General features: G+C 40.3%; 2 protein-coding genes across 3 annotated transcripts; one reads left to right on the top strand and one right to left on the bottom strand.

The window, feature by feature from the left end:
* Positions 1–1,080: 1,080 nt before the first annotated feature.
* nt5m (5',3'-nucleotidase, mitochondrial) lies at positions 1,081–8,741 on the bottom strand. Its single transcript, XM_010743660.3, has 5 exons — positions 7,846–8,741; positions 6,664–6,764; positions 4,514–4,574; positions 4,288–4,402; positions 1,081–3,031 (listed from the first exon to the last, which is right to left on the bottom strand). The coding sequence occupies exons 1-5, from the start codon at positions 8,113–8,115 to the stop codon at positions 2,892–2,894; spliced, it is 687 nt and encodes a 228-aa protein (XP_010741962.2). The 5' UTR covers positions 8,116–8,741; the 3' UTR covers positions 1,081–2,891.
* A 1,030-nt stretch (positions 8,742–9,771) lies between these two features.
* On the top strand, positions 9,772–18,852 carry cops3 (COP9 signalosome subunit 3). Of its 2 annotated transcripts, none has more exons than XM_010743649.3 (12): positions 9,772–9,971; positions 10,935–11,064; positions 11,968–12,080; positions 12,943–12,992; positions 14,061–14,153; positions 14,371–14,550; positions 14,655–14,795; positions 16,274–16,447; positions 17,271–17,357; positions 17,729–17,842; positions 17,942–18,022; positions 18,547–18,852. In XM_010743649.3, exons 1-12 carry the CDS (start codon positions 9,917–9,919, stop codon positions 18,598–18,600), a joined length of 1,272 nt encoding a protein of 423 aa, XP_010741951.1. In that variant the 5' UTR covers positions 9,772–9,916; the 3' UTR covers positions 18,601–18,852. The 2 variants fall into 2 exon arrangements, with proteins under 2 accessions (XP_010741951.1, XP_019111091.1); XM_019255546.2 differs by lacking the exon at positions 9,772–9,971 and adding an exon at positions 10,429–10,451.
* Positions 18,853–18,954: the final 102 nt, after the last annotated feature.

The following is an 18,954-nucleotide window of genomic DNA, read 5'->3' as shown; positions in this document are numbered from 1 at the left end:
CCAAAGATCTAACTCTTCTTAATCTAAGATGACTCAGATGACTGAGAACCTTCACAGACCACAGTCTTCGTTTGTTTGAAATTTGAAAATGATTTAAAAAAATCTTTAGTTAAAAAGAAGTTAGCACACCAGGCCTAGATGACCGGCTCTTCATCTCCACTTGAAGCTAAATTATAAATCTACAAACCAGTCCACTTGCCCTGGATTTAATTTTCTCAAAGAAAGATGACCTGGACGACTGCGAACCATCACAACCGATACTAGCCGATACACACCTGAAGATCCGACTGAACTGTTGGCAGCAGAGCTGCATTGTGGGCAATGTAGGTGTTGGGTTTTGACAATAAAAAGACAAGATTGATTTTGATCCTTTTTTAAAAAAAACTGTCCATAGTGAGTCTAAGTCTACAGCCATGCCATGAATTGATTAACTCTTTTAAAGTCAGTTTGGACAAAAATTTAAATAAAAGCAAAAATCATCACCTTCAAAAGCTATATATAATATATCTATATATACATAATTCTGAATCTAGGTGTTTTTGCTTCATATTTTCAGCTGTCACTTTCTTGTGCCAATCGGTTCAAACGCACATTCACACACCACTTTCAATGCATGCTGATTGCTGGCACAAGCGTTTGTAAATTCCCTGTTATTACACTGATGTTACTCCTAAATTGGCCTTTAATCTCATTCTTTAGTGTGATTCTTGGAAGTCTAATAAATACAGGCTCACGTTTTCATTCTCTGTTATGATCGTCTCGTGAGTCTCATTAGGGGATAGGAGAACAATTCAAGGATTTATGGGTATGATGGGGCAGATGATGACATTTGATTACCAGCAGATTCCTGGTCTAATAAAATGGACTGAGGGAAAATACTGCAGTCCAGACTGATGTTAATAATCAGCTGGTTCTTCATGTGCTCTTAACTGATATGATCAGAAGAGGGAGGAGAAGAGGCAAGTTTGCTGTTTTCCCAGACTGCCACGAAGGATTTACACACCTGTCAAAAGAGGTTTGAGAGTCCATGTGACTTGGCAGCATGTGGCTAAATGAACAAAGCATAAAAAACAAACAAAGGAAATAAAATTCACCTTTAATTGCAACAAAGGACCATAAACATGTCCTCGGCCCTCCTATTATTCTTTCCTTTGTGCGTGTTTTAAGTGAGGTGGAATAAAACAAAGCATTTAAGCAACTCATGGACAGAAATGAGCATGTCTGAGTGTGTACATTTAGACCAGGCACAATAACGCAGCACTCAGCACCAAGTACATCTGTCATAACACATGTTCAGCATTCAGCACTTTCTTTTTCAAAAAGCACATTAGCAGCAACCGGCAAAATTTGTGAGCGACTGGCCAGAAACAGCTAAAATGGATTCACAATAATTGACTATGAAGCCAAAACAATGCAAACCCTGACAGGAAGTTGCTTGCTCAAATACACCTCAGACTGAAAACAGTAATGAGTTTGCGGCTCTTGTATGAAACATAAAAATGCAGTTTTGTGGGTCAATAATGTAAAACACGAGTATACTGTGGATAACCTTTTTCAGTTTGAATGTGTTTTCAAATGTCAAATCTCATGCTAAAATAGATTTTAACGTGTTGTGGAGGTCCTCTGCCAGTCAGGAGGTTTGATGATGCAATGTGCTTATGTAAACAATCCAAAATAGAGAGAAAATATTTGTTATGAATTTGTTTGAATGAAAATGAAATGACCCAAATCATGACTACTGTTCAAACAAATGTGATGAAGAGTCAAAACAGATGCTTAACCTGGAGTTTTTGTTTTGTTTTTTTTACACTGAGGTATGTTTACAAGAGGCAAACTGCACAAAAATGAACCACAAATGAATAAAATAAAACATTTGAATGGCTGTGTGAAAGTAGAACATTTAAAAACAATATAACTAACAATATAAATCATCTCTTTTTTTGGATTTTGGTTCATTCTTACATCTAGAGGTTAATCATATGTTCATTTTTTAAACAATCTCAACACATTTTCTTCCTTCAACATCTTAAACATATTCAGCACACGTTTTTCAGTGACTGCTATTCTAATATATTCAACCCTAGTGAGGGTTTTGGCATCATGCATATGTATGTGTGCAATTCTAAGTATTTTTTTTAATCATCTGTGTATTAGATAAGATGCATAGATCATTGTGAAACACAGGAAATAAGTAAAAAAAAAAAAAAAGCACCAACATATTATGTCTTTAAAAACCTTAAGGAGATATCTCTGTACATATGTGTATATGAAGGCGGCACAGTAATAAAAAGTTCAATGTAAAATGATGATGACCGGACATAACAGTTACAATGTGTGTAAGTCCAGGCCACTTCTCTGTGTTTATGTATTGCACATATTCACCGGTGCCAATGAGAGACGTTAGATGTTAGTGTGTATTGGAGTGCTCTGTTGTTGTGAGTAAATTACAGTCTAGACTCATTGATGCAAAACAACACCGTCAACTACTGATAAGTCCACGTTAAGAACCAAAAAACGTACAGTATGCAGACGCAGAGTCTGCCCTTTGAGACTTACCGTGTACATTTTAAAAACTCATTTTGTCCCTGTGTTAAACTGTTTGTTGTTTCAGTGAAATTGGTGGTGGTGGTCAATCCAACTTCACGCTCAGTCCCAGAGTGCCCCCATGTGGTCAAACAAGTGAATGTGCTCTCCCAATAGAGTGCATTAAGAGTCTGCTTTGTGTGAAGCATCCAACTTGTATATTATTGTTATTGATATTCAGCTGATCACTCCCATCTTTGTATTTTACCTTCCCTCCTTCATTGCCTCCGCAATGTGAGCGGTACCTCCGATGCATCGACAACCCACTGTGCAGCGATGACGTGTGGCCCGTGGGTGAAGGAGCCTCCTCACTGCCTTTTGCTGTCCAGCATGGCCCTCCAGTCGTCCGACCAGGAAAGGAGTCGTCTCTGGGTGGGGCTAACAGAAAGGTGCTTGTTGTGGCAGGCGGTGAACAGGATGTGCTCCCACGTAGGTTCGGCCTCCACGCCTGATCGCGAGAGACATGTCAGGCACAAAACATTACGTGAGTGACACATTATGTAAGAGTGCACAAACCGTTGAGCAGGCTCAGACTAACGGTGCGCGCACTGTTGTCTTTAAAAGGCGCAAATGAGGCTGATTGAAGAAGTTCTATGCAAAATAATTACACCCACACTACATTACACAAACAGGATTATGCAATCCTCTTCCTTTCACATACTTTTCTTCTTTTCTTTCTACATTTTGAAGGATGCTTTCATGCTTGCTGAACGCTGTTTCATATCAACACTATTCTTGCAAACATTTCAATTATTTTACGTCAAACTGATCATGATGAACAGCAATATTTTAGTTCCCATTTGGGAATTTGCACAAATGAATTTCTATTCATTAAAGTAATGAAGTCTTAATGTGTAACGCAGATTTTCGTAAATGTCGCCAGTGCTAGCGGACCGCAGTTCTTTGGCAAGATGTTATGAAAACAATAAGGTGGCGTCTACAATTCACAGATAGAAGACAACACGACGCCATAAGGAGCAATACTTCTAACCATGTTTTGATACACGTAGACATTTAAAGTTCAAAGATCAAAAACACATGTGTGAGGACCGGTTGGTTCTGTTGTCTGGCCTAGCACAAGGTGTTGCAAGTCATGCGAGCTAACTTACGACCTACAATAGTAGGTACAGTGTTACTTCTAAGACGTGTGTGGTTACAGGTTATGTAACGAAAAGCCCTGTTCATGACAGCAGGTACATTGTGTAGTATTTCCCTGTGGTGTGGAATCTGATCACGGACTCTCCGTGTCAAAGTTCAAGGCTATCATTAGCATGTCCTATTCTTTATTGTACGTGGGCAAACGTATGCTGCAGTAACCTCAGCTGATGTTACCCAACACCCTTTTGCTAGAAACATTACTTATTGTGAAGATAAAAATGAGGAAGTTAGCTTTTAGCATTTCAGTTTGGCTTAAGTCGTTCTACGCTGCAATAAAAGAACAATGGTGTCTTTGTTTACTTGTCTTCTATGGATCAACTGCTGGAGAGGATGCCAACTTTTAGTGACGTGCCAGAGGGGTGAAGCTTAGCGAATGGTTCGTTTTTATTTCTTTCTGGGAGTTGCATTAGAATACATTTCATTACATTATGTAATGTCCATTTGTTATATAGGTCATTTACTCAGCGAAACTATTAATGAGCAGGCATCTTTGTTATTGACGAGATAAATGCTGCATATGCACACAAACACGTACTCCGTCCTCACCTAGAATGTCAGGCTTGTCGTCTATGAGGACGTCTCCGCTGATTAATGTCTTGTCTCTGGTCAGGATGACCTGCTCCAGAAAGTCATAGCCTAAATGTTTCTCCACCCAGGCATACTGGACACGCACACACACACACGCACACACAGAGCAGATAATTAGGAAAAGAAAAGAGTAATAATTTACAAAGGGAACAGAATAGATGTTGTTGATTGGCAGAGGGGTTACCTTCTCGTATGGGCAGTGTTTGTAATGCTTTATAGGGCTGGTGCAAATAAAGACATCTGTGCTGCGGAGAGAAAGGGACAACAAGAGGACCAGAGTGGAAAAATAAATAAAAACATACAAACATGTATATTCTCCAGCTGCTTACACCTGACAAGGGAACACACTGGAATAAAAACTACAGCCGTGACAGGGAGTTACCTCCCCTGACAGGACAACAAAGAGATAAAAAGCAAAAGTGAATAGGAGATCCCACCATATGGCAGATCTACCTGATAACGGAGCTGGTTCATTCAGACACTGGCGGTCAAAGAAACCATTTAATTTCCAGCAGGAGAGGAAATGTAAACATACAGTTCCATCACTATGGCGGTTATATTTAGATGTTATTCCACTGTCTGCTTCTGAGAATGCTACAGGAAATGGCAATTACAGTCTTCTCCATGTTGACTCAGATTACACTTGACTTGAAATGTCTAGATGACACTTGTAGGATGTCGAGTGCACCCAAAGCATTTGGCTGCTTCTACAGAGCTCTAACTAGAGTGCCCTGTTGAACCTGTTCTCTTATTTTCGTTTGTATCCACGATTTGACTTATTTTGTTTGTACCCATGGATGTCTGGGATTCGCCATGTTTTCTTATTTTACCTTAATTTTACGAGTGGTCAAGAGCTGAGCCATTACAGATAGCCAGGATTACTACAGATACAGTGCCTCCCTCTGCTGGCATTTACAGAATCACGTTTTGCCACTTCTGCATGCTGGATTTTCTTGTAACACCAGTACTGACTCCGGAAAGTTTACTACATCAATTATAGTTTGGCCACACATTCTCATTTTTTCTTTGTTTTTGTTACTTTCTACATTGTAGATTAATATTAAAGACATTAAAACTATGTAGTAACACAAATGGAATTAGGTATTAAAGAAAAAAAGGAAAATATGTTTTAGATTTTTTTAAGTTCCACCTTTTGCTTTCATACAGCATTGTACACTGTTGGCATTCTCTCAATCAGCTTCATGAGGCAGCAACCTGGATTGATTTTGAATTAACAGGCCTGCCTTGGCAATAGTTAACAAAACTTGTTGTTCAACTACTCTTGTAATCTTATAATGATATGCAACCAGCTTCAGAAATCACCAATTAACGGACCCCAGATTACATGCATAACATCAACTGTTCAGGCTGTGTGAATCAGGCTTTCATGGTCTGAATTGCTGCAAAGAAACCACAACCGAGGGAGACCAAAACAAGAGGAAAATTGCTTACGGAAGACATGGAGTGGACATTAGACCAGTGGAATTCTGTACTTTGGTCTGATGAGTTTAAAGTTGAGATTTCTGGTTCCAACCACCATGTCTCTGAGAGACACATAGAAGGTAAACAGATGGCATCTGCATGTGTGGTTCCCACCGTGAAGCAGGAGGAGGTGTGTGGGTGCTTTGCTCGTGACACTGTTGGCAGTTCTTCAAAATTTACTGCAGACTGAACCAGCATGGCTACCATTGCATTATTTAGTGACATACCATCCCATCTGGTTTGCACTTAGTGGAACAATTATTTGTTTCCCAGGTTACATAAGGCCTATTTGACCAAGAAGGAGAGTGATAAAGTGCTGCATCAAATGAACTGGCCTCCATAATCACCTGACCTAAACCCAACTGAGATGGTTTGGAATGAGTTACACCGCTGTGTGGAAAAAAAAAGGATTAAAGAATCAAAAATATAAAGCATATTTTGTTTTCTTTACTACATAATTCCATATGTGTTGATAGTTTTAATGTCTTCAGTCTTCATCTACTATGCTGGAAACAGCCAAAATGAAGAAATAATAAAAAAAAAAAATTCAATGAGAAGGTATGTCCAAACCTTTGACTGTACTGTATAACATTAATGTATATGTATGTTCCCTGCAATGCCTCGATAACCTGCTGCTATCAAACAAATTGTCTGTCTTTCTGTCTATTGGATCTTTCTGATTCTTGGGCATGTGCAGGAGTATTTGCACACGGCACTGCCCTTATCGTGTTTGGGGGCGTTACCTGTGATAACGACAAACAAACGGCCACGCCATATGGAGTATGTAAGAAAATGTTCAGGACAATCAGTTCATGTAATAGAGTTAGAGTGAACTGCATCTTCAAGACCTACTTATCCATCTTGGCCATCTCCTTGACCGCCTCCACTCCTCCTGGTAGAGGTTCCAGTTCGATGAAAAAGTCCTTGGACTCCCAGATACTAATGGCTTTTTCCTGGAATAAGAAAAACAGCAACAATAATAACAAAATGCACCCACACACATTAGTGCGTGTTTTGTCTAAGTAGTATCAGTGTACAGTGATAAGGTGTATGTACTTTATGTGTATCCACGTGAGCGTACATGTGATCTGAAGGAGGGATATCCAAAGGTCAACTTTCTCGAGAATTTTAGCTTTTATATAATAGAAATGGGATGAAAAAGCCATTTTTGCATTGCCACAAAAACATGATTGATTGTAACATGCAGTGTTGCATGCTACTGCAGCACTTGGGGTCGTGCAATAGATAGACTAGGACAGATCTACCTCTGTACGGTGGACTAGTTAGGCCACATTTAACTACAGGCCTGACTAACTGGGTGACACATGATGACAAATCATCATCAGGGTACTGTAGGTGAGGGCCAGGGGTTATTGGGTGAAGGGGGAGTATGCATACTGTATATTTAGTTAACTGGTCTCCGTGAAGTGCATGTAGGCACTGATTCACTTCAATGAACCAGAAGAAAAACAAGGTTGTCATGTGCTGATCTATGTCAGGGTCTATGTCACTGTCGATTCATCTCGCTTTTATCATTTTCTCAAGTAACTGATCCGTTGTTTGGTCCATGATACGGTGAAAAATGTTGATCAGCGTTTCCAAAGGCCCAAAGTGACGTGTTCAAACGTCTTGTTTTGTCCACAAGCAAAAGATGCTCAGTTCACTAAAGAAAACCAGAAAGTACTGAGAAAATTTGGACATTTTTTACTTTAAAAAATGACTCAATTATTTTAATAATTGATTAATTCAATTATCGAAATAGCTGGCAATCGATTTAATAGTTGGCAGCTGATAGATTAATGGACTACCAGTTGCAGCTTTAATCTCCATAGCCCATTAAATCGTGTTTCTGATTGGCCAGCTACATGTTCACTGACAGCAAGCGTCACCTGCAGACCACCTGTCATCTAGCGCCATCAATGGGACACATTCTTGTTAACATTAAACTATTGCACTGGGGATCCAGCTCAAGGATCTCTGGTTCCGTGTAGCACCGCAGATTTTCGTACACATGTATTCAAGCCAGTCACTTACACACAGGTCACTCCTCAGCCGCCCGTACTGTGTGGACACCCAGAACCCCCTCCTGTCCTCCAGGGTGATGTAGGGCTCGTCCGGATACCTGGCGCGGTACTTCTTCAGGAACCCCCCTTCGAAGTCCGCCAGGACCCCGTCCATGTCAACCAGAACCCGCAGTCTCTTACCCGAAGCGCAGGAGGACGACATGCTTACGGACATCCTCTTAAACGGATCACGGAGCAAAGTCCTTCTTCCGAGTAGGCGTGCGGTACAGGACAGTAACATTGCTGCTGACTTTTGACCGAGTACCCGCTGCAGTAACCGTTAACCCTGTCCACACGACGGCTGGATAAACTGTGGATAAAGTCCGCATGAGACTCGAGAAGTTTTCCCCAAACACTGCGACAGTTAAACTCTGTCGTCGACACTGGTCGTGTTGTGTGTTGTCTTAGTTGAAGTTTCTCATTCTGGCTCTGTCTCGGCTCAGGAAGCTCAGCTGCAGTTGAGCTAACGTTAACGGCCGGTAGCTATCTTTAGCTGACAGGCTAGCCGCACGGCGGACAGGTCAAATGTGACATGCCTTTGGCCACAGGAGTGTACTGGGTGCTGTTTTCATCATTTGTCAGGGTGTGTTACCTACAGCCTTTCTCAAACCAACAGCGTTTGTGACAGTGGCTGCTGCTGCAGCAACCTCAACTACATGCAGTAGCAGTGGCTACACAGCTGGCACTGCAGCAACAAGGAGAGAGTCTGAGCGGTGAGGACACACTGTACTGCAGGCAGCTTCGCAGCAAAGATGTTTTATGAGGATGTCTCACTCTGTTGTTGTTGTCAGCCTGTGAGGGGCAACAGCCAGTACATGCATGTATATAAAGTGGATGTTATTTGTAAACGTACCAAATAAATGTCTTTTTTTTATTATTTATTGTTGCTCATCTTTAATGATCACACATATGTATATACATTTGCATTTACCACCAATCAGAACTACAATACAGGGCATTGCAGTTGGAAGCTAGACATAATGTGGTGAAAAATGAAACTTGAATTAAATAAAATATCAGTACATGCATCATCAAGTAAGAGTAAAGGTGATGAATCAACATATAGGCTTCCATACTGAAGGAAAGGAGATATTTTCATACAACACATTAAGTGAAGACATTGCCCTGTAACAATATGTTACAAGTAGAAAAAAAATATATACAGACTGTATTAAGCCAACAATGCATATGCAATACATGTATTGTTGATTCTCGTTATCTCCTTCATTCAAATTAGCTATCAGAACATCTCATTTTCAGTTACCTATAAAATGACGTAAGGCCGCAGGGGCATTGTGGCATACACTGCTCCAAAGAGCAAGGTCCTGTTTGAATCATGAACATGATAAGAGGTTTATGGAATGGGTGAATGGATGCCAACACTGAACTGTGCCCAGCTCCTCAGTTCTTAACATAATAATTGAGTAGTTTATATATTTTGTTTGCAAAATATATAAAATTGCTTCTTTTTTTTAAATATTGCAAATATATATATATTTCAGAAATGTTTGCAATAATAATAATAATAATAATAAAGTTAAGAGGGGAAAGAAACAATCAAAAATGTACAATAGTCACAGACAAGATCATTTACAATAGTTCTTTATTTTGGACTACAGTGGACGCTTTAAATTCGGTTAGACAGGATCTCTCACAACTTAGAACATCTTTGTTAAAACCCCGGTAAACTGTACGTCAGTTCCTGCATTTTCTTTTCCTTAAAGGGAGAACAAGCACTGCGGTCTGTAATCGACCCTTGAACATAACACAAGCACTAAAAGTTACATTTTCTGAATAAAAAAAATGCTCTTTTGTAGATTTTGACAATTTTGTTATAAATATGAATCAAATCGTGTGTCTGGCCCTTTAAGAATCCAACGGTCGTTTCGAAAACTCGTTGCAGTCGGCTCTGTTCTTATGATCTCGCGATAGCTTGACCTCAGTGGCGGCTGTGTGGCCCCCTGTCTTAGTCCGGACGGAGTTGTTTCTGACGTTTGAATGAAAAACAGTGCAAATTACCTCCACTTTGGACCCGGGAAATAATGGCTTCAGCCTTGGAGCAGTTTGTGAACAATGTGCGGCAGCTCTCCGCTCAAGGTTGGTTTGCTAAACTCATTCGAGTGAGGAGTATTAGCTAGGTAGCTAGCATATGCTATCCAATGCCTTGCCGATAGCTAGGCAAGCCAAACTGGTCAGAGCCTCTTTTTGCTTTATCATGTAAACACACCGCTAAAATGTCTTTCTCTGGCTGCGAGAGTTCTGTAAAGTGTCACCAGAAGATGCGTTAGTACACGGGGATGCCAAGGATGTCCGCGAATTGGGTATTTTATCAAAGCAAATGTCTAAATCATACTTTTTCTTTTTGATCTAGAAAATAATTTCTGGGGATTGCCTACCGGTAGTCCCGCCCTTTCCCCCACGTGATTGGCTGGCGAACTGAATTAGCGCGTATTATTGGTTCAAAGTCATCTGTCAATCTCACTCGCTTTACCTCTGTTGCAAGGCCTTGACAGGACACTTGACCGGCCGATTTCTGTTGCAATACTGAGGCACGACACGATGATTGTAAACAATTCTGTAAGTGAGATTGTTTTCTGTATCCGTAAAGAATAACCTTTGGCGGTCGTAACACAAGAAAATAGATTTTTTTATTATTAATTTGACCACTTAAATAATGGAAGAAAATATCCTAACATACTTGCGAAAAGTCTCATTTTGTGGAGTTCAACCTCATGATTTACGATGACTCTGATGGGGGGGACAACATTTTTAATTTTGGTTACCACTGCAGTTCCATCTTTGTGCATGTGTGCCAAAGCATTTCATAAAAATAGTCAGATGTAAAGACATCAAATCCCTGTATAAAAATCTAATTGGATTCTAAAACAACAGGCCAGCCTAAAAGAAGCCTTTTCTAAAAATTTGATCTGCATCCAGCGTTGCGATGTGAACTGTCTCTTAGGTACGAGATGTGTGTCTTTCCAAAGATCTAACAGGCCACGTGAGAAGGTCCAAAGTTGTTTACTGTCCCTCTGTTCTTCTGCTCCTCAACCCCTCCAGGCCAGATGACTCAGCTATGCGAGTTGATCAACAAGAGTGGGGAGCTGCTGGCCAAAAATCTGTCCCACCTGGACACGGTGCTGGGGGCCTTGGACATCCAGGAGCACTCTCTGGGCGTGCTGGCTGTGCTGTAAGTAACCTGCTCCATCCTAAGACATATATTGTCTTCAGTGTAGTTTGCACCCGTCAAGAGCTCTCCCCCCGGTCTCTAGTGAAGTTTGCTGCTGTTTCTTGTCTTGTTTTCCTTTTGTATTCGATTCTGTCCACTCTTGTTCTCCTCTACACTCCTGCAGTCATTATGCTCCTAGTTTCTGCTCCAATTTTTTTTTTTTTATGAACTGGGCCAAGAGATTCTGTTATTGCTCCGCCTGCTGAACATCAACTCAGACTTCTTACGATGAACAGGGTGGAGATGGTGGAGCCTTTCAGAAAGCTCGTTAACAAGGAGCAAATGGTGCACACAGCTGTGTCAGTTCAGTTTGAGTTTGAGTTGGTAAAAATAAAAATGCATAAATTATCCAGTATTTCCTCGTTATGGAAAGAGTGCTCTTCTCTTTCTTGCCGCCTGTCACATGTAGCATAGAGAATGTGATGTAGCCACAGAGCTGCGAATGCTACCTGTTGCAGAGTAGACCGCTGATAGTGAAGACACGAACTTCATTGAAGCAAAGAAAGTTATTATTTCTTGTAATTTAATGAATGAGGTAAATCAAGAAATGCACATGCTGCATTAAATATTAAACAGTTATTAAATTAACAATGTTTAAGAGTTTGACTGGACATTATATATACTAAAACAAAACGCTAAATGTCCTGTGTTCACGTCACAAACCACAAACATCAGAAACATAAATTAAACAATGTTTCACGTTTGCTGTTTATTTTCATATGTAAAAATTGCACATCCCTCTGCATATGGATATGACCAACATATAAACCAATCTATTTTTTCATTCTCATCCCACGCAACAAAGTGTCTTCATCACGTACCCTTTGTCTCACTGAAAGGTCCTTTCCTGCTCTTTTGTTCCAGATTTGTGAAGTTCTCCATGCCAAACATCCCTGACTTTGAGACGCTCTTCTCCCAAGTCCAGCTCTTCATCAGTACCTGCAACGGGGAGCACATTAGATATGCAACAGACACTTGTAAGTCCAGACTGAGCAAGCGTCTCACTCTTAGATGTTTAAGAAGCATGTCTGGTATCTTGCAGGTTGTTGTTCGTGTTGTTCAGGGTTCCAGTTGTCTGGAGTGGTCTGTCTACACTGATCAGAGTTTATGCCACACTAAATTATGTCCTCTTTTTTTTTTTTTGGTGCAAGCACTTTACACAGTTATTCGATATGTGAGAGAGCAGCGTTTTCCACGGATAAGCTTTGAAAATGTTTTGCTTTGTTATGATGGTATGCCGTCTCTAATATAGCTTGTTCAGGTCAGGTATATTGCTGTCGTTGTTAGCAGTGTTCAGCAGCATCTGCTGTTATAAATTGCCTTTTGTGCAAATGTCTTAATATTGCTTGGCACAGACACAACTTGGAGCTTGAGGAAAATACAAGCATTTTATATATGTACATGTTTGGACGTGCACAGACATTTTGAGGGACTGCTTCTTCAACCTGGGGGGGAAAAAAACATCCCCCACCCCCAACTCTGCTGGTATTGGTTTATGTGACACGGTTACATAATGCAAGATGACAAGTTGCGCATTGTTTGGAAGCAAATATGAAGATTTGTATTCACAGGGCATCCCTTTGGTTTTACTATTCATTTTTAATCACTTCAAAGGACTCACCCTGAGGCCTCAAACAACACCAAGTTTGGATGCTACAGTGTCACATGACAGAGCAAAGCGCCAACCCATCTCTGTCCCAAAGGCATGCCTACTGAAAAAATAATAAAAGTTTGGATCACATGGTGATTTAATCTAGACTAACTTGAGCAGTTATGGGCTATAGTAAAAATAAAACACTTCAGTCATCACTCTTTCTTTCTTCCCTTTTCCTCTCACAGTTGCTGGTCTCTGCCACCAGTTGACAAACGCCCTTGTAGAGCGGAAACAGGTAAGACTCTTTGATTCTGATTCTGACCAAGGTGGAAGTGACATCATGACTAAATATCATCTCAGAGCTTTGATAATTAAAAATTAAACGTTTCTAAAAACTCCAAATACGTCAGCAGCCATTGTAGATGTTTTGAGTGGTTCGATACATTTTATATTTATTTAGATTTCTTTTTGTAAAAACATAGTGCTAGATGAAACGTGAGCTAAAGAAAAGCTGCATATTCAGAATGCTATCACAGTTGTGCAGACCAGTTTGTTTTCGTTCATGACTCACCGCAGCAGTGCTGTGGCTGCTAATGAAGACCGAATAGTTTAAATACCAGAATGCAAATGAAGTTTATTTATTCTCGGTTTATTTAGCCCTTTGCCCCTCGCTCAGTCTTTGGTTTGTTGGACATGTATCTCCAGCTTCAGTCAAGCTGCTCTGTTTTTAGTTATGTAATCTTTAGCGCTCACTCATGAGCCTTTATTTAACTGACTTACTTACAGCATGTGCTGACACGTGCCAGTGTTGACATACATGAATGTACACACACACATGTTGACAAAGTGCAGCCCACCTTGTTACATCACCTACTCCAAACTTCAGCAGGAGAAACATGTGACTGTCCAAAGGAGACGAGAGAGAGAGAAACACGTACTTCCTCCCTCAAGAATAAGAGTTTTAGTTCTTCTGTGTGTTTTGTGATGTTTTTGAGTTACACAATGCTCTTGTTTCTGTCAGGTGTCCTTGTCATTGTCCCCATTACGTGTGTATGATGTTTTAAAGGACACAGTGCAGAGTCTCGACAAAGCTCATGAGTGGGAGAAACTGTTTTTTTTAACATTGTGTGCACCCTTGGCTTCAGTGAAATGAGTCTCATCTTTCAATACTGTTCCACAAGAATGAGTCATCCTATTACTTATACTTCGCTGAGTTCCACCATCGAAAAGTAGCATGTTTTCCTTCCTCCTCTTTTACTTGTTAATATTTTAATACATTTTAAAGTGCGGGACAGGTCAGGACTGTTGTTCACTGTGTTTGGATCGCAAAGTCACTTTTTTTTTTTTTTTCCTTCTCTGACAGCCATTGAGGGGTGTTGTTGTCCTAAAACAGGCAATAGACAAAATGCAGATGAACACAAACCAACTTACCTCAGTTCATGCAGACCTGTGTCAGGTGAGTCGTGGTGATCTTAAATGGCCTTGTGATCGAGCTTTCACATTGAATGTAGCTTCTAAATGTGATCTAGTTGGCGGTCTCCTCCTCCTCCTAAATGCATACTTGTTGAATATAGTCTTTAAAGGGTGCTTTTAAATAATTCAAACACAGGATTAGTCCCGGCACCACAGTTCCTCTCTAGTGACTCTCTCACCACATACCTGTCTTCTTGCAGCTGTGCTTGTTAGCAAAGTGCTTCAAGCCCGCCCTGCCCTTCTTGGAGTTGGACATGATGGACATCTGTAAGGAGAACGGAGCTTACGACGCAAAGCACTTTTTATGTTACTACTACTATGGCGGCATGATCTACACGGGCCTCAAAAACTTCGAAAGAGCACTGTATTTTTATGAACAGGTACACTCCTGTGCTTTATCGGCACTCCGATTAATTTACATGCATGTAGAGGCGTAACAAGCTGAATTAGACGATTCATGTTTTTCTGTTTGTCTCTTTCGCAGGCAATAACCACTCCAGCCATGGCAGTGAGCCACATCATGTTGGAAGCCTATAAGAAATACATTCTGGTGTCACTCATTCTCCACGGCAAAATGCAGCCGCTGCCCAAATACACCTCACAAATAGTAGGGAGGTTCATCAAGGTAAGGACAAACTGTGGAATGAATAATATGAGAGCTTTGCTGTCACATTTACGTATGTGGACCTTTTTTAAATAACCTGACTTGTCACTTTATTATGTACACCGAGCTGAACTTAATTCAGTGTAATACAGTCTTGCAGTAAATCATCCCTTCATGAAGGTTAGACTGTTCAGTCTTTGGTTCAGAGAGGTGTTTATTCAGTTCTGTGGCCATTTCGGAGGATGTGGTTTGTGGTTGGTTCAGTTGAATTACTGACAGGCTTTTCTATTGTTGTCATATCAGTGAGAGCGCGCTCTCTGTATAATGCAATACGCTCACAGCACCACAGGCTGCAGCATCCAAAATGACCACACACACCACACCAACACATGCACCTCCTCAACAGTTTTAATAAAAACAGAACATTCCAACCTTCATGAAGGATTTCCTGCAGGGCCTGTTGTATTAGACTGGTTAATCTAGCTGTACCTATTAATAAACTTGTGTGTACATACATTTTTACGTCCTCAAAACAGCAGCACTAAACGCTGGGTACAACTCCTGTGCCCTATATTAGAAGGCAGTTACTGCTGTGCTGCAGCTGGTTGACTTTTCAGTTTATTGCAGTGTGAAAAATGACACAACCACACACTGTTTCCATGGTTAAATAATCAAGTTGATAATTAGGTTAACAGACAAACTTCATCTATGACGATGTATGCGAGGATTAGAGTTCATATGTAAACATCTGTCTCCTGTTTCAAATCTAATGTTGCTTTAAAATCTGGACTCCCAAACACCCAAAAGCTTGTGCCTCTTGCTTTTTAACTACCATGACATGTAACATGAAAAAGCGCAGCAGCTGTGGTTATTTCCATGATCAATTAACTGGTCGATTTGGTTGTAGTCAATCATTACTATAAAAAAGTCCAAAGTGTGTAGTTAACTAGAGCTATTGTGCATAAAATTAGATCACAGAGAAATTAAAGGTCCAGTGTGTCAGATTTAGAATGCTCTATTTATTAGAATATACACCACTATGATTATTTTTTTTGAGTGTATAAACACCTGAAGGTAAGAGTGATTAAAGAATCATCGTTCTCTTATCTTAGAATAAGACTTTTATATCTACAGACGCCACAGCTCCTCTTCCACTGAGTCCGCCATGTTTCTACATGTTTCTACAAACAGTGGCTCTAGATAGGGGCTTCTGTGTTTCTCACGTGTTTTGTGGCCACTGTAGGTTCTCCTTTATGCCTGAAGGGGAGGGCGAGTAGAGGAGGTTGCAGTCCGTTAACACCAAATGACCATGAAGCTCCATCTTTTCTTCGCTATGAGCCTCCATGCAGAGTTTCCCCGATTTCTATTCAGCTCTGAAATTAGGGGATGTCACCAATGTAGTAGTGGTGTTGCTTGCAGTGTGAACTTGATTTGCTGCACCATTAAGTGTTTGCTTTTCTCTGTCCTTTCTCTTTCTTTTTCCCCGACGCTGACCTCAGCCCCTGAGCAACGCATACCACGAGTTAGCTCAAATTTACGCCACCAACAACCCGGCCGAGCTGCGCAACCTGGTCAACAAACACAGCGAGACTTTCACACGAGACAACAACACAGGCCTGGTCAAACAGTGCCTCTCCTCCCTCTACAAGAAGAACATCCAGAGGTTAACAAAGGTGGGTTTCTGTATTCATGAACGCAGATGTTTCACAAGAACATAAATTCCACCAGCTCTCAGTTCTGTGTGGCAAGACTATGGTTTGAAATGTTCTATGTAACTGGTGCTTTGACCTGATTAGAGATTTAATTTTACGGAAGAAGCAATACAGGATTAGACTAAAGAGTAAGTATCTTGGTGTATTTAAATCAAGCAGCGGTTTAAACACGTACCTGTTTACTTTAGTTTATCTGGTCAAGTTTTCTTTTGAAACTGTGTGTAAATCCTCCTCCACAACAACAGTGTCACACATAATTAGTGAAGATGACAGCAAACGTCCTCAAAACACGGGTGAGCAAAGGCAGATGTAGACATCTGATAGCCAGCTGTTCCTCGTGCTTAGAAAGCTGAGCAAAACAGAAATGAAACAAGAGCTCGCCGCCTTCAGCCAGAGCTCCATAACATGTCACTTTAACGTCCGTGTCATGACACGAGAGTAGACATTTTGTAGTGTTTTTTTCCTGTCTTAGTACCATGATTTAGCTTTCATTTGTTTTGTTTTTTCTGGCTCTTGATGGCTGTTCTGAAATGGATAGCCACATATTGGTATTCTGTATACTCTACAGTTGAAATGATCAGGATATAATCGCTATCGAGTCAGTCATATTTGGCTGCAGTTAGAGGAGCTGTACAATGAACAAGTGCTTGGCTGCTTTCAATTGAGCAGCGCAAGAGCCAACAAACGAAAGTAACCATACACTAAGTTACACTCGTATGTCCTGCAGATCTTTTTGGTCTAATCTCTTTGTAATATCAGTTTGTGTTTTATCTGCCTCCTGCAGACCTTCCTGACACTGTCTTTGCAAGACATGGCAAGTCGAGTGCAGCTGTCAGGCCCCCAGGAAGCAGAGAAATACGTCTTACACATGGTGAGTCAGCCCAGAACACCTGAAGCATCAAAAGTCAGTTCTATCATCCACACACGTACTGTTTTGATCATAAAAATATTCAAATATATAATCAAACAATGTAATATTGATTAGAATGGATATATTTCTTTCAATATGAAGACTTGTGCAATACACAGCATTATATGTGGTTTAGTAGACACTTCAGTTTGACATTTATAGCCTCACCTGCAAGTTTAAAGTGAGCTCTTTGGCTGGTTAAACATTTTCTGTTTTATTCATGGACCTTTTTATAAATCTAATTCCTGTTGGAATTTAAATGGTTTCTATCGATCAGCCCGAGAATTCCTCTGTTTAATATTCTTTATGATCCTCCTCGTGTTTCTGCACAGATTGAAGATGGTGAGATCTATGCTAGCATTAACCAAAAGGATGGCATGGTCTGCTTCCACGACAACCCCGAAAAATACAACAATCCAGCAATGCTCCACAAAATTGATCAAGAGGTGAGGATATCCAGCTCAGTCTTCATCGTTGGGTCATTGTATTAGTGTTGTCGGAATGTTATGTTTCAACGTGACACTATATCATTTTTCTCCTTTCAGATGTTGAAATGTATAGAGCTGGACGAGAAACTAAAGTCTATGGATCAAGAAATCACAGTAAACCCACAATTTGTGCAGAAGGTGAGACGGTGTTCAACAACTTGTGGAGTCATAACAAATGTTACATGTGATTCCATATGTACCACATGTTTCGGTGCTGGATTTGCATTAATTTATTCATTCAGATGCTTTATGTGTGTTAATATTCCTTAGATCATTTATTTTTTACGTTTAATTCTACCACAGGACAGTACAACAGTAGTATGGGTGGCTAGTGTTGGAATTACTGAGGAAAAAAAATGCTTGCTGGTATTTAATTGTTACAGAAGCATTTCTAATGCACTTACATAAATGCAAAAGGTCTGTGTGTATTGAGTGAATCTGGGATGGGGACGATTGTGCAAGAATCAGTTCTGTGTTTTTTCAGCAAAGAGATTCAGATAATTTAGTCATAAATCTGCTTCCTGGAAACGTCCCTTGGTTAGTGCCAAGAGATAATAACACCATTGTTAATGGAAGTGCAGCGGGAACTGGTTTTTAAACCAGTTGTTCGTTCCGCTGTCTACCAGGTAACATTCTCAACGTGTTTCATGTTTTCTTTGCAGAGTATGGGATCGCAGGAGGACGATGTTGGTAGCAAAACATCAAGTTATTCCTGAGAGGCCTTGGACAGGGAGAGAACGCTGCAGCCACCCAACACGTTCTTCCCAGGATGAGTTGGATTTTTTTAAAAGAGGAAAAAACAAACAAACATTCTATTGCATAAGGACATTGGTCAAGGAAAATCTAATTGTGTGGAATGATGATAGATTTGGTTATTCTTTCTTCACAGTGTCTTAAGGATAACAAAAGATCCTTACAGAAAAGGAGAAAAAGAAAAAAAAAAAGATTACAATTTTGTCAGTGTTTTATTTATCAATGTTCAGGTTGGAGCGCCACTGCTACATTAACAGAAACCACAATAATAAAAACTGGACTTATTTGTTCCAAACATATGTGTGAATAATCTCACT

Source organism: Larimichthys crocea, chromosome XVI (genome assembly GCF_000972845.2).
Source record: "Larimichthys crocea isolate SSNF chromosome XVI, L_crocea_2.0, whole genome shotgun sequence".
NCBI lineage: Eukaryota > Metazoa > Chordata > Actinopteri > Sciaenidae > Larimichthys > Larimichthys crocea.
Note: the sequence above shows the minus strand (reverse complement) of the source record. Positions and strands in the feature narration are given on the sequence as shown.

Excerpts from the sequence above, each read along its gene's own strand:
- nt5m (XM_010743660.3), bottom strand. The coding sequence starts at position 8,115 with ATGTTACTGTCCTGTACCGCACGCCTACTCGGAAGAAGGACTTTGCTC. Across the intron at positions 4,575-6,663 it reads GAGATGGCCAAGATGGATAA|CACAGATGTCTTTATTTGCA; the intron begins GTAGGTCTTGAA and ends TTCTCTCCGCAG. Across the intron at positions 3,032-4,287 it reads CGACAAGCCTGACATTCTAG|GCGTGGAGGCCGAACCTACG; the intron begins GTGAGGACGGAG and ends TCTCGCGATCAG.
- cops3 (XM_010743649.3), top strand. The coding sequence starts at position 9,917 with ATGGCTTCAGCCTTGGAGCAGTTTGTGAACAATGTGCGGCAGCTCTCC. Across the intron at positions 12,081-12,942 it reads TAGATATGCAACAGACACTT|TTGCTGGTCTCTGCCACCAG; the intron begins GTAAGTCCAGAC and ends TTCCTCTCACAG. Across the intron at positions 14,796-16,273 it reads TAGTAGGGAGGTTCATCAAG|CCCCTGAGCAACGCATACCA; the intron begins GTAAGGACAAAC and ends CGCTGACCTCAG.